The following is a 15919-nucleotide window of genomic DNA, read 5'->3' as shown; positions in this document are numbered from 1 at the left end:
CTGAATTACAGTGAAAAAAAAGTCTCTCAGGCCTTCCACACCTTACCTCAGCCCATCTCTTGACATGAAGTTCACAGTTACAAACCCCTAAGGTTTGCAGTGGGACAGAAGGAGTGACGCAGTAGCTGTTGCCCAAGACACTGCGATTGATCCGTATCAAGACAGTTTTCAATAGCCCCTGCACCAAGCCAGGATAGTGCACGTGTTCACAGGAACACTGCAGGCAACAGATCCTACGCACAGCCTCCATCCCTGAGTCTCTCAAACAAAGAACATAAATAGACATGAGCAACAGTTTCTTTGCCATGCAAAGCTGAAACATCACTTACTACAGGTACGTAAAGGCCAAACTCCCATTTTATTTCAAAACAAGCAGCAGGAAAAAGAAGGGACTGCCACCTCCATGAATTAATTTTGCTTTTAATGTAACAAGACTACTGTACAACAAGTGGAAAGCAAATTTACTTAATACAGTTAAAGTAAATATAAAATGTTGAGATATACACACGTGGGTTTACTTCCTGCAAAGAAATACATGAAGTTAAAACGCAGGAGGGTTTAAAAGCCCTAAGCCAAAAGGAACACAAGTCACTGGTGAAAACAGAACGGTATTTCCTACTGACAGCAGTTGCACTGTAACAGCAATGACTTTTATTAAACAATTACTTGTAGGCATTTAAGCACAGCTGTTTCTTCCAACTCAAAAATACTGCCTTAAGGTACAACTTAACAGAACGCTGTCCCTTAGGGCAAACACTCTGTACGTAAACCTGAAGTATTTGCCATTCCTTTTGCTGCAAGCATGTCACCTCACAGTACATGCACCTACGCTTCAGAAACATACTAGAAAACTGTGTTTTGGTAGAGTAAGTCATGGAACTTTCTGATTTAACTGTTACTCAAACTACATGGGGTTGCTAGGAGAAACATCTGTTAATTCCATTTTTAATCGTGCTTCAGTCACCATGGTCAACAGAAACCATGGATGGTTTGGTGACTTTATTTTAAGGAGCTGAAGAGCATCATGAAGCCAGTCTCGTCTTTCTCTGAGGCTAAATCATTCCCATGTCCTTGCAAACTCTGCTAAATAGGGGAATAAACAGCTACAGCCACAACATGGGGAAGGGGGGTTGTGGAGATTTAGTATTATCTTATGTAGAGAGAGAAGATACCCCAACAGCAGCTCACAGCCCCCATCTATCCCAGCTCCCCTTAGAGTGTATCTGCTTTGACTCAGAAGTTTGCCCTGTTACAGGAAAGCTGCACTGGTTTTGCTCCATCGATGGTCTACTCGGGGTGGGGGGGGTTAAAGCTACACCGCAAAACACGAGTATTTAGTCAAAATTCAGTACGTTCTGATCGAAGTGCGTCTGGACGTGCCGCTCGAAGCCCTGCTGGTCATAGTCGGGTGGGAACTGCTCGCTGCACATGGGGCACACCTTCCAGTGGCTCTCCACGTGTTCCTCAAACTTGGTCTGATCGTAGTTGGGTGGAAACATCACATCACAGAGAGGGCACTTCTTGTGGACATAAAAGCTGCAGGAGGAGGCGGAGGGAAAGAAGGGCATGGTTATTTAATCTGTTATTGCAAAACAAAACACAGAAGCAGGACCTTCCTGCTGCCACCGTGAACAGCTTTACAAGAAACCTAACTCTGCTCAGAGTTTATAACCAAGCAAGGATCACGCTGTTAATTTAAGTGTCTTTGCCGAAAATCCTCCGTGCAGTTCCAGTAGTTTTACGCAGGAATTCCAGAAGAACAACCTGGCATTTTAAAACTGACACAATTTTGACCTAACTCCAGCTACAGCTGAATACAAATCTCCTGAATGTCTTAATGGCAGAGGAGATCATGGGAAACCACTCTCCCTGCTCATAAATGCTCTCTCTTAGCAAACATAACGCTTTATAAAAGCTCTAAACTTGGGTTCACAATTAGGTTGCAAAGAAACAGAAGTTATTCATTCATTCACTACAAAAGTTATCTGAATTCTGTCAAAATGAGGTGCAGCACAAGCAGCCTACCCAGCCACACAGCGTATTCTCTCTTAGCTGTAACCCAAATATGCACTGAAATTGCTTTGCATCTCCATCACCTCCACTGAGAAAGGATCTACTTACGGAGGAACCCACCCATGCCATTAAAATCAAAGATAACATTTACCTGGAATCAAAGCAGAAACCCGCCCCCCGTTCATGCAGGAGGAGACTTGGGGGATCAGGAGCAGAAGGTGCATTGTTGTCATCATCCTATTTAAAAAAAAAAAAACAGTAATATTTTAAATAACACCTACTAGAAACAGCTTTTTTTTCCTCCTCCTCATACTTTTTTGTTATAAACACAGATGAAATTTACCTTTCATCATCTCTGCAGCAGTAGTTTTACGTTACTGCACAAACAGGGGATGTGGTTAATGTACATGAAAAGCTAAACCCAAGCTGCCCTTCGCCAGGTACCCAGAGCAGAGACTGGTGCTGGCAGGGCCCTAAGGCTGCTGTTCACAGGGCAGCTGTGGGAACACAGGTCACCTTGCTGCAGAACCCAGGGGGGCACCATGCTACAATCTCATCACACTGAGAACCCCACCTGCAGTCCTGCATCCAGCTCTGGGGGCCCCAACACAAGAGGGACATGGACCTGCTCAGGCAAGACCAGGACAGGCCACGAGGGCTGGAGCACCCCTCCTATGGAAACAGGCTGAGAGAGCTGGGCTTGTTCAGCCTGGAAAAGGAAAGGCTCTGGGAGACCTTAAAGCAGCTCCACCAACTAAAGGGGAACTGGAGAAACCTGGAGAGGGACTTTTTACAAGATCCTCTGGGGACAGCACAAGGGGGAATGGCTTTAACCTGCCACAGGGGAGATTTAGATGAGGCATTAGGAAAAAAATTCTTCCCTGTGAGGGTGCTGAGGCGCTGGCACAGGGTGCCCAGAGAAGCTGTGGCTGCCCCGTCCCTGGCAGTGTTTAAAGCCAGGTTGGTTAAGGCCTTGAGGAACATAATCTAGTGGAAGGTGTCCCTGCCCAAGGCAGGGGGTTGGAACTTTAAGGTCCCTCCCAACCCAAACCATTCTGTGATTTATCAAGAGCCTACACAATCAAATGTCATGTCAGGCTTTAAAAATCTGTCAGTGTGGATTTCAGCAAAGGGAAAAGATGCTGATATTCATTCACATGGTGGCCTCCTGCCAGTCAGTTCCCAGTGATCTTCCTACACTGCTCCCACCAACCAAACACATCAGGTTTCACACTACCATCGGCCCATCAGCTCAACTGTGCTGTTTGTCTGCTTCCTCTAACACCACAGAACCTGCTGCTGCAGCTGCACTGAGCAGGGTGTCCCCAGTGATGGACAAGCAGGTTTGCCTCTCCGGGCAGGAAGGCAGGTCAGGCTCTGGGGATCATGCTGCTGCTCCCCACATCTCTCAGACGGAGAAAGAGATCTGCCAGCAACAGGAAATTCTCAGGCAGGAAAGTGAAGAACACCCAAAGAAACGGGATTCTGAGAGCTGCCTTCTGACAAGCAATGGTCAGAGTCCTTGGGGTTTGCAGGTTTGGGGGCTGGGGTTTTATTCTGTGATGGCATCATTAGAAATGAAGATTTAAGTAAGCACAGTGATGGACACAGACATTGTGAGGGGAAGAAATCAGCACAAGAGGAAAATAAACTGAAGGAGGAGTTACAAAATCAGAACTGTGTGTGTAAACCCATTCTGTATGCAATATCAACCTACTCATTACACGGCACCTTGGGTCTGGTTCTGCCAATGATAACATAGCACAAAACCTACTCAGGGTGGGAATACAGGTAAATCCAGCAAGATTTTTGAAACTCCAGGTCTTGAATCATGTTCCTCTTCATCTCAGACACCTCACATGCAAGAATGAGGAATTACTTAGCTGATCTTCAAAACTGAACGTGCATGGGACCATCTGTTCCAGCAGACATGCTGCATGTTTTCTACATGTAACTAATATGTGCATTCAAATATAGGTCATTTTTAGGCTAACATGCTTTGTCCTTATGAACAGTTAATGGAAACAGGGCAGGATGGGGAGATCCCCTCAATATTTCTGTTCTCCTGACAACAGCTGGTTAATTTCAACCATTTAACATTTCCATTAAGCAGAGTGGGGCTTGCAGTGACAGATGCTAGCAACAGACGTATTTCCTGTCTAACTTGCTTGCTTTGCACCTGCTGTAAAAAAAGCATATGGGGTTTAAAGTATTATTTGTTCCTTTGGGCACAAAAGAGATGGGATGTATGTACTGAAGAAGAAAAACTATTCCAAGTCCTACAATGCTACAGCTTATATAGCACCAACACCACAACAAATGTGCTGAATACCAGACTAAGCACACCAGGACTTCTCTGCGAAAACAAATGTGTTCCACTACAAACAGAAGCCTATCTAACATTTAAATCCTTACAGAATACTTTCTTATACATCTTTACTGTTTGCCACTCAAACACAGGGCAGTTTTATCACAGCACTTACTAATACCTGGTTACAAATTACAAGGTATATGAAGTGTTTCTTCAGCAAAAAGGGCTTTTCAGCCTCAAATTCCTTAAGTTATATATCCATTTGCTATATAAGGGCATTAACCCAAATTCTGTAGCTAACATGATGCAGATAGGTCTCTTTTCCCATTCAAAATTACTAAGCCATTCAATAAACCCCAGCTTTGGAGAGGTTCTTTGCACAAACCTGAAAGGAACTGCGGACCTAAGCTGTAACAAACCCAGAACTCACCACCCCTAGAGTGAGCTGCCTTCCACACAAGTCTCAGAGTACCACAGAAACTTCCGTTTCCCCACCAGAAAAGTAAACCTGTCTTTATGCAGGCATCACACACAGATCAAAATGTTCTGAGCAGCAAGTGGAAGATGTTCACATTACGCAACTGGAAGTGCTCTCACCAATGCCATCCTCCACCTGTATCAGTGGTGTCAGCAGAAGCAGACTGCTTCAGCATCAGCCGCCCCACAGGCATGTTCCTGCTCTACTAGCACAGTCCATGGGAAACCCAAGATTTTAATTAGAATTCAGAGTCTTGTGGATTCAGTCTTGTGGATTCCAGTTAAAATCTTTGGATGGGTTTATGGATTTATGCAAAAGTCTGCCATTTAAAAAGAAGTCAGCCCTGTCTGTCCACTCTATACAACAGGTTAATAGGCTGGGGGGGGTTAGTCTGTTCTGGGCAGGTGTTTCACATTATTTACTCTAGTTCATTTAGCTACTAGTCAGAATTTTGCACCCCCCTTTTGCTACAACTCAAAAGAACATATTTGGGTTACTGCTAGTCACCTGGTAAGATAAAATGATTTATGCTATTTGTCCTTTCCTTCAGCATCTGGCAAGTGTGATGCCCTACCAGGTACAACGTAACATTCCTCCTCATTCCTTTCAGAGGAACCGATGTGAGCAAGACGAGGCCTTGGGTGACATGGTTTAGTGCGAGGTGTCCCTGCCCATGGCAGGGGGGTTGGAACTTGATGATCTTAAGGTCCTTTCCAACCCTGACTATTCTATGAGTCTGTGATGCTTTCCCCTACATGGGCACTATCCCGCACTGCTACCTTGTTGGCACGTGCTTCAACCAAAGGCAAGCACAAGTTACTGACATCAGAAAAGGCTTTTTTTAAAAACTTTGGTACACCCTAGGGATGCAGCTCTCTCATGGCCCAGTTCAGTTAAGTTTACAGTTAACTTTTACAAACCATACAGTGGGTTCTTTATATGCTTCTGACATGTGCACCACGTGACAATGACAACACTACATTCATGCTACCCTGTTAAGATCGGGAAAGTCTGTTTCTTCAGTGTACTTTTGCTCTTCACCAAGTATATAAAGAAAGATCACTTCTTAACCTTTTGTTATGCTTAACCCAAACAGGAACATCAGAAATCTATGTTAAGTATAGATCGAGGTGCTTATTGTGGTGATTACTCTATTATCAAAGAATGGCCAAACAGTGAGAACCTTACCTTAGTCTTAAAGTATTTCACAGCCATTCTAATTACAAGTTACAGTAAACAGTATACAAGCACCAGTAACTAAAATTCTAATTCACTGCCCTGGGGCAACTTGGAACTTCTGGAAAACACACATCACCTCCCATTGTACTGGGCTCCAACAGCTACTTTTCCATCCATTTTTTGTCCGTTTCAGATGGACAAAACTCCTAAAGTGTACAATGTAACACAGAGAACTCTGTGAAGTGAGGAGGGGTCTTACTCATCCTGGTCCACAATCACTTAGGTGCCTGGTTTCTTCCAGCCAGTTTAACCAATGATACAGTATTTATTCTAATGATGTTGTAAAGCATATTCTTTTCAACCTGACACTTAAAAACCAGTCACTCTCCCATGCTAAAACAAGCCACCCCCTAAAGATCCAGAAGCCAGAATGAGAAGGCACTAGCTGAAGCCGCTTTACAGAAAGAGTGAGACAGTAACTGCTAGGACACCAGGCCTCAATGGCTTGCCCTATGCTGTATTTTAAGAATAGGCATCAGCTTACTCTCAAGACCCCATGGTCAAGTCATCCAAGTTATTTGGACAGAAGCCCATGCTTCATATTCTGAGAGAGAGACAGCTTAACATGCCCTTTGCACATGCCCCAAGCCAGCTTTCTCGCACTCCTGTCTGGTGATTAGAGACATAGCTGCACATACTTGGTCCAGGACCCCTACAGTGCCCTGCGGTGATGTAACACAGTAGGTATGTGGCCTCAGCGCCTTCCAGAAAGTCTGCTATCAGGCACCCACCACCTGGCACTGTGGTTATGAACCATGGCAAGTGCCAGGCCTTCCCAGTTCCAAAGTTTGGATAACGAGGTTAACAAATTATAAAGGATGCCTTCAACACCATGACTTACCTATTATCACTAGACTGTAACTCTGACTCTTTAAGTGCAATGAGTTCCATAGATTATATGTATCAAATATAAATATATGCATTCCACAATAAAGCATGACAAAAAAGAGGGGGTTTGTCACTCAAAGAGGGAGAAGGGAAAGCCAGATATTGCCTGTTAGAAACAAGCACAACTCACTTAGTTTTACCAAAACTAACCAATTTTGTCTCAAGAACTGCTTTCACAATCGCAACTACAAGCAGTTCCAAGACTGCCAAACAGAATTAGAAACAAAGCCATGTGATACTGTACAAAACCCACAGATCTAAACAATTCGCATCTCTGATTTCTACAGAGCATTTTAACATGCCACAGTAAGTGAACTGATACCCCTCTTAAGATTTAAACAGTAAATTAACAGATACACTGCTGATGCATATTATGGGCAAAGTGGAAAGAGTAGTACATATGTTTTGTGTCTGTGATTCAGCTCTGCTGTAGGAGTGAAATCAAACCTCTCTGCAAGCAGTTTGGTCTCCCAAGAAGTACCCAGATACCAACTGCTCCTTTTATGTCTACCCTATACGGGAGATAGTTACTGGCTGCCAGGGTAAGATTAGGCTAATGAAGTGGAGTGAGGGTTTTTTGCTAGAAGAAAGGCCATTTTGGATTCCTGTCCTGGTTGTCAGTGCCCAGAAGTTACGCTCTTCATCCACCACAAGCTTACTGTGACTAATAACACTGTTTAAAGGTCTCAGGATAATTATTCTGGGCTTACTGCCAACTGTAATCAGGACCACGTCTCTCAAACTCTCACTTTCATATATGTGAGTTTTGTTTATGGATCTCTCCCCTACATAACTGCTTCTAGAAATTATTTGCTCCAAATGATTACATTTTGGTCAATTATGGGAGCATGAGCAAATGGAAAGCTAGTGCTGAGTAGACAATGGCAGGAACATGTGGCAAGGCCACTATTCTACACAAAATTGCCACTGTGTGTGTGCTCATCTGGCATGATTAACACAGACTGGCTTACCCCTCTCAAAAATCACAGTTCAATTGGCCTAAGAGCTCAAAATGCTAAAGCTACAAAGAATTCTGGGAAGTCTTTAGAGTCACACAGAACTGATGGTTTTTATCATCAAACAAATACATGGCAGTTCCCATTCCCAGAAACAAAATTTCAGGAGAAACAAGAATAGGAACACAACATCAACATTAGAAAACAATTCTGATGTGTTTGCATATGTATCCTTTCTCAGTCTACAACTCAGTAACGAAGAGAGTTTTCCCCTGGTTATGTCTTTAAATACTGCAATAGAGCTGGTTTATCTTTGACATATTATTAAGTCTCTCTGGAAAGATTCCTGTAACTATCCATTTCCAAGTAAATTTGAACACTACACATACACTCTATTTTTTTGGTAGGAGCAAGCAACTGATTCTTATTTGAAAGCAAAAAAATAAAGACCTAAATTATTTGATTTAAAAGCACCTTTTCTCAAGTTGAACTTTATTTAAGCCTGTTATACTCCATCTCATTACAAAATTCCAAGCTGTGTCTGCAAATGAGCACAAGACTCGAGCACTGTTTCTCCTGGGTTTGCAAGAGGGCAAAGCACATAGATCAGAAAGAACACCCTGCTAATTAAACTGAAGCAGATGACTAAAGAAGAGCTTGTCATATGTAATATCTACGTCAAGAATGATCAGATTAAATATGCAAAATGTGAAGTAAAGGTGGGGAACAGCATTAATCTCGCATTCTAGATCTTGAACAGGCTGCAAAAGTTCTGACAGTTTCTCTAATTATTCACAGTAATGGACATTGGGGGCAAAAGGTAGGAGGGAGAAACACATTTTTCTCCATTATAGGTGCTGAGCACCAGGGCTAAAATCATGCCTGTCTGAACACTGATCAGCTTCTGCAAAGGTTAATAGCAATTAAAAGTGGCAAACTAGACTAAATGAGAAATGGGTCATGATACCACTGTACTTGCAAAGAGCACAATACTTTGCAGAAAGGTATTCCTTGTTTAATATTTTTGAAGGTGCAAGAGTACTTGGAAAAAGAAAGAGTAAGAAGTCTGTTCCTGTTCAAACGAAGACATATAGTCCAGTGTACAACAGAAGACAATTCTTTATACCAGAACAAGCAAGTTAACTGTACTAAAAAGCTAAACAGTTTCTACTTAAAACATAAAGCCCTAAAAAGGGAATCAGTGAGAATCTGTCACCTTCAGCTTAATCAGCTTTAGGTAACAGTCAATTAGTTCTTCCAAGTCCATGTCTAGTAGTAAAAACCATTCAAAATTTAGATTAGTATATGCATATTAGCAAAAGAGAACAGAAGATTAATGCATTAGAAGAAGATTCTGATAAAAAACTGATTTTCATTCAGCATTCAGCTGAAAATACTAGTATCAGAACCATTTTAATTTGTACTTGTTCTCTTACAATTTAGTTCATATATATCAATTATAAAATGAGTAAGAGGTGGCTATATTTTGAGCCCTCATTCTACCACACAGGAGAGAAAAATCAGAGTGAGTTGAGATTACTTGGATTTTTCAACTTTAATATTTAAAAAGATAAAGCAGATGCTACTTGTCCTAATACCAAATAGGCTGTCAGTTACTCAAGAGACTGGAGGAACAAGTATATTACTATCACTTGATGCAAAGTTTTCTCCTTCAAAGCAAGCAAAAACTCATCTAAAACATTCTTCAGGGAAAAGAAATAAAAAAACAACCTGGATTTACTTAAGAACAGGCTTATTAGATACTGAAAACCAATGTGCAATTCTTGATTACTCAGTAGTAAACATACCAAGGAAAAAGAATAATAATAAAAAGGTAACTTGCATTGCTATCCTCAGGATCTTCTAAACCATCAGGCCGACTAAGATTGCGTGAAGGCTGACTACACACTACATCGTCTTCTAGCTCCCAAAAGGAAGTTCTAACAGGTGGTCTTTGGATGTCATCAGGATTGAAAGCACCATCTGCTCCATCTGAGGAAAAAAAAAACCCAAACAAATAATTAAGAGCATCTTTTTCCAGTAGAGTGTGTTTTGAGATTACAGATGTGCTTCCTTACATTTAAAAATCAAGACTTACACATTTTCAGTTTAGATAAGATTAAATAATAGAAATCACCTCTTTCAAAAGGTGCTTCTTTAAGACTGCGTTTATCTTACTGATTCTCATCAGTAAAATAAAGGCATTTTATTGATTGTCATCAATCAATAACGGCTCTGCGTACCAGTACAAAGATTGCTGATACTTAACCTGCATTAAACAAGCCACTGCTTTTGAAATTATATGGGGTGTGAGGAGTGGAGGGTAATTTACTTACCTCTTCTCTCCTGAATTGCATAGGGGTTTCCATATTGCAATACTGGTAGTCTACTTGGCACTGCAGGAACCGGTCCATTTTCCTCTGAATATGGGTTGCGAAAATGTAATGTCTGTTGTGAAACCTGTCCTTCCATCATCCTTCCAGCTTGATTTCCTGGTGTCCTATCAAGCTCCTAAATAATGCAAAGTTTAAGACATAATTAACCTAGAGAGTCCTAGTAAAGTTTCTTCTTAGTGGGCATGAGAGAAAGCCTAGTTTGCAGGAGCACCCTGAAAATACTGTTACTCAGTGGAAATCTCTCTCAAACAACAAAACAGCATGGCAGAAAGGGCACAAGTATGCACATTTGAAAATGTAACTCTTCCAAAATCAGTATACTTAAAACTCTAGGTTCTTGCATGTAACCCATAAAGATTATAATAACTATCATAAGCTGCTAAAGGGTTTTTACAATTCAGAAACCACTGTAAGGCTAAGCCAATATATATGCTAAAAGACAGTAATTAAAGTGACTGAAGTGTGATCACCGCACCAGCTGTAATTGATCCAAAGAAGTCTCTCATCCTCCTGTTTAATAAAACAGGTTAAGGGAAGGAGATTGTGTATGCCAAGAACAACCAAAAGAATATACCATTTACCAAAAGCAAGCAAAACATTCTGAGATGTTGAAATGAAAATAATAATTTAAAAATAGAGATTGTTAAGAGAGAGATGCTTTCCAATCATCTTGTTATTTCTGGTTAGCATTTTCTTTTGGGTTCTCTGGGTTCATGTTTAGTATTTGCTAATGTAATGTTAACAAAAACCTCAAACATGGAAGTGTGCCTTTTCCTCAAGACTTTAAAATGAAACTAAAAGCCAAGACTTCAACTACCCATTTAACTACATGGGAAGTAAAACATCTCAGTTATTCAAAGCAACAAAAATATATTTTTCTTAGGAAACAGGTAAACTTCAACCCAAATGCTAGAACACAAAAATGCAAAAATCAAGTAGCAACAGCTAATCTGAAAACAAAACACCACTCAAATGAAAAAAGATGGAAATTATACATTTCCTGCTGTATATGTACTATCAGGTTTCAGACATAAAAGGTTTAGACTCCAACAGTATCACCACAAAGGCATATTCAAACATGAAAAAAAGTGGTATCTACAAATGGCAAGGCAGCTTACAGAAAGTTTTGGAGCACTGGCCATAAAGACAGTAATATTTATTTTCTTTTAGAAAACACTTCTAATAACACCCTCCAAGTAAAATATCCTCCTGCAGATATGATGTAAAACTATGTTAGCGTTACTTTAGATTTATAAACTAAATTGTACATATGATTTAAATGATTAGTGTTAAATGGTTAGGATTACATCCTAAAGTTTTAGTGAGCATGTAAAATCTAAATAATTCATCTTCACTCCATACAAAGCAGGAACAATTAATTATCAGTGAAATTAAGATTTTCCTTTCTAAATCCAATTTATTCTACAATATGAAAACAGTTTAGACTGAGAGGCAGAGGCATTAATATTTTAATTTTAGCATCACATAAGATTAAAACAGAATGTAGATCAAAGTAACTGTAAAAAGGTAAGGCAGCCTTAGCCAGAAGCTGGATAGCAAGGATAAAGACTGATTTTTTAAAAAAAGGCCATATAAGTCTGTAAATAAAATAGAAACCAAGTAATTTTATAGGTTTAAAGAGACAACAAATGAACATTTTTAGCATGCTCTGTTTGGTGACATTTATAAACAAACACTGATAATGGAGTATAAATTGAAAAGCTGTTTACTGTACCGTGCTTAACCTTTTAAATCATGGTTCCAGTCTAGCAAGGCACTTTGATTCTTCTTTATAATGTAAATATCTATAAATTTCGTAGACGAAGTTCTAAGCTTTTATAAGCCCCATACGTTATTATTGCATTTGTTCTTCTTATGTGGGGTGTTTAAAGTTACTCCCTCCAGCTAAACTAGGTTCATCAGAACTCTTATTTTGCTTTTTTTTGAGTTAGAAAAACATGGGTGATCTATTAAAAACTGCAACTTTCTTTAGGAAAAAAATGAATAAATACCAGCTACTCGAGAATCTAGAATTTTACAGAACACTTCACTAGCTGAATCTGAAATTCGTTTCATTTCAATTTAACAGTATGCAAATTCCTGTTGTTACCATGTCTCTGTTCATCCTGGATTTTTAAAGTAATCTGAACAATTCCAACATTTTCACAATGTCATCAGATACTATCTGAATGTAATAAGGACATTTTACTATTTCACTTCTCAGTAAAACCTAGCTTTGATTAATTGCCATATAGTACCTTAGAGGTACTTCCAGAATTAGTATTACAGAACATCTGATTTAACAGTAATGGTAATTAATCTGATAAGCCAGTGAACTCTTCAAAGTAGCAGTTCATTTTCTAGCACATATTTAAAAAAACACAGTACTGTTTGTGTATTGTTCTTTTCTAATAAAGATATTTTTCTGGCTGTAGTTTACCAAAGTCACTACTGTCACATGTCAAGCTGCTCTTCCTATTACATGCAGTCAGTAAGAGAACTGCAGATGTCAAAAGGATTTGGTTGTATGCACACATCATGAAAAACCTGGAGATTATACTGCTGAAATGTCTACATCTTTAGCTATAGGACAACACTGGATAAAGGCAACAATAGTCCTAACCAGTGATGGAAAAAAAATAAACTGTCACACTAGGGATGAGCATCCACATCTTATGCCAGGATTCCAAAGGGAATAACATTTACTAATTGTACTGCCCGTCAACCAGTAACTCCCGAAAGCATCAGGGAGAGAGTCTGTCTCAAAGAAAATAAATTCCTGCAACTTTTGTTAAATGATGCTCCCTTAGAGGCCAGAAGGGCTGCAGTATGAGCTTGCTAATGACCTTTTCTATTTGGCCAAGCAGCACACGCACTAAACCAGTATTAGCCCCTAGATGCAACAGGGCTGAACCTCTAACCAAGAGATAAAGAGAAGCAGTGCAGGAAGGAGGCTGGAAGTCCACCGAAAACTTGTAGAAAAACAGTGATGCTGCTGAGACGAGAATGAAGTACAGGACAAGAACCTGTAGGAATTGCTATGTGCTGTGAACTGTACAACCAGCTGCTCAGATTATTAATTTACACAGAGTACTTCCTATCTGCAAACAGAAAAAAATACTTTAGATCCTGGATGGAAAAGCATTCTAGACAGGAACAAAGAAATAATTTTTGACACTGCAGCATTTTTGTTAAATCACAGGTAGAAAATATTCTAGAACACTATTACAGAACAATAAATGACAACATTTTCAAAGGCTGAATCAGTTTTGATGTACTACAGTCTACATTTTATTTTTAATGTATTAGCAGTACTAACAGAACTTGCAGTTTAAAATGCTAACTCACTTTGGCAAATATCTCAATATGGGAATGTTGAAAGAGTAAACAAATTCTCACTTAAAAATAAATTGCAATTCCTCAAACTAAAGAGCCTCACAAGTGTTAACCTACAAAATTTAACAGGAATCCTGACAATACCTTCTCACTGGTAAAGAGTTCCAACTGTGATGCCAGTTCCTTTATTCGTCTCTCTTTTTCTGCCAGCTGAACCTATATGAAAAGAAGTTTAAGGTTCCTTATTAGTGAATAGAAACTATTTCCCTGCATGTTATATTATTAAAACTAAGTTCATCTTTCAGATGGAAATCATTTTGTCTACTACAGTTACATGCAACCTCTAGTACTACTAGATCAAAACCAACTATTCTCCTTAAGTTTATCTACCAGGCAAGAGCAGAACGTTAGCAGCCTTTTCTTGCCAACTTTCAGCAAAAAGTTGTGGAATCAAAATCAACTGACTGGGAAGAAAACCCTACTTTTTCTCCAGCACTTGCACCCTCCCGAATGATAGTAAGTTTTGAATTGCAGTCCAAATTATTTCAATTTTGGAACAAATTATTTATTATTCCAGCTGTTGAGAAGTTAAAAAAAACTAAACTTATTTACATTCAATTACACATAGCAACCTATCACTACTAGTTAATAAAGTTTAATAAATTGGAAAGAGTCATGAATTTTATAAAATTGAAATTAGAGCTTTGAAAAGTGTCACAAAAAGGTCAGTCTACAAAGGGCTGATGTAAGCTGTAGAGTAATTCAGCACTTTATAAAGAAAAAGTGCTGTCATTTCTAGTGGAAGGGGATTCCTACTACAACTGATATGGTAGCAGTTCAATTCAATCCTTGTTGATCACAACGGGCAAAGATGTGCAACAGTATTCTACTGTCATCTACACTACCACCACCAGACTATGAAAAAGCATAAAAGCTGGTCTTACAGAAATTTGCTGCTCAAAACCTTGTTGTCAACATAAAAAAAACCCATCACTTCAATACATACAAAAAACCAACACTTCAATATATGTACTACTATCACATAAACTCAAAGATTAAGGCACCTTGTAAGCTAAAGCTGCCCATTACGCTTTACTTTCTGGTGTTTGCATTGCATCACTCTAAGGTTACAGTTGAAGTTCTCCAGATTAAGTAATTCTCTCATGATGATTTCAAAAACAGTATCTTGTATGTCTCTAGTTAGTTCAGATAAAATGCATTCGACATCACCATAATGGTAATGCAGCATGCAAAATAAAGATTTCAGACAAACACACCAATCAATAGTCCTGTTAGTACTCTAGTAAGCAACGGGAAATCAGAACTTTCTAGCCCTTTTCTTCCTGTAATACAACATTAACATCATTTAGAGGTTTGTCTAAATCCACAGTATTAAAAGACTGACAGCCATTTGGTAATACACTTAGGAGGTCTGTCTTACTTTAAAAGAAGCATTACAAGACTCTGTTCTTTCTACAAGTGCAAAACTGAATTTCTATGTACAGCAAAAATACAGTGGTTTTTTCCCATTAAACCACTTCATTACTTGAGCCACTAGAAATGAGTAACTATGTTAAGAACATGGTACCATTCATTAAAAAATAAAGTAACTTACTTTATACTGATCTTCCATTGCTGCCAGCTGTAATTTTATACCCTCATTGATTTTCACTTGTTCTTTCCACTTCAGCTCCAGTTTAGCTAGCTCATCAGCGTAAACACTGCATTTCATCTTCTCCTCCTAGTTTACACCATGATATGAAATATTTACAATTTTGAGAGATTTCCCTTCCCACCCCAACAATGACACTAATTCCATGCTTTTACAGGACCATTTATGAATGGCTTCCCCAAGTAATCAAGCCTGACTCAAGACTTTGAAAACAACAGGACCAGTGAAGACTGCATAAATGATGTTCAGTACATACTTTTTCTTGCCTGAGTGTTCAAGAAGCTGGTATTGTCTTTAGCTTTCCTGCTTCAAGTTTTTTTCTATCCTAACACTACACTGTAATTGTGATTATCCTTTCAGGAGTCTCACTTCAATACAAAACCTTTCCCCATGCAACTTTTGCAACTTAAATATCTTTCATCCAGAAGGTCAAAGGCAAAGCTTTCCCCAACTATAATTACAGAAGAAATAGCCAGCAGAAGTTAACACAGGCTCTCCATAGATAAGGTAATAAGCAGAATTATAGACAGGTATTACATCCTGGAGAGCACACTAAAACAGAATAATCTCATTGTGATAAATAAGAGAAACAAGATGAACAGAGACAAGACAACACCCAGAAAGCAGTTC

General features: G+C 39.4%; 1 protein-coding gene across 3 annotated transcripts in view; it reads right to left on the bottom strand.

The window, feature by feature from the left end:
* Positions 1-404: 404 nt before the first annotated feature.
* TAX1BP1 (Tax1 binding protein 1) overlaps positions 405-15919 on the bottom strand; it is a 56623-nt gene continuing 41108 nt past the window's right edge. For all 3 annotated transcript variants that reach the window (XM_061351006.1, XM_061351004.1, XM_061351005.1), the window contains 6 exons: positions 15233-15358; positions 13762-13833; positions 10222-10396; positions 9729-9877; positions 2165-2250; positions 405-1536 (listed from right to left, as the gene is read on the bottom strand). In XM_061351006.1, the coding sequence (XP_061206990.1) occupies positions 1335-1536; positions 2165-2250; positions 9729-9877; positions 10222-10396; positions 13762-13833; positions 15233-15358 (810 nt within the window). In that variant the 3' untranslated portion in view covers positions 405-1334. The remainder of the gene's footprint in view (positions 1537-2164; positions 2251-9728; positions 9878-10221; positions 10397-13761; positions 13834-15232; positions 15359-15919) is intronic.

Source organism: Neopsephotus bourkii, unplaced genomic scaffold, assembly GCF_033783945.1.
Source record: "Neopsephotus bourkii isolate Nb327-2 ecotype Australia unplaced genomic scaffold, CSIRO-AGI_Nbou_v1 NB_549, whole genome shotgun sequence".
NCBI classification, from domain to species: domain Eukaryota; kingdom Metazoa; phylum Chordata; class Aves; order Psittaciformes; family Psittacidae; genus Neopsephotus; species Neopsephotus bourkii.
Note: the sequence above shows the minus strand (reverse complement) of the source record. Positions and strands in the feature narration are given on the sequence as shown.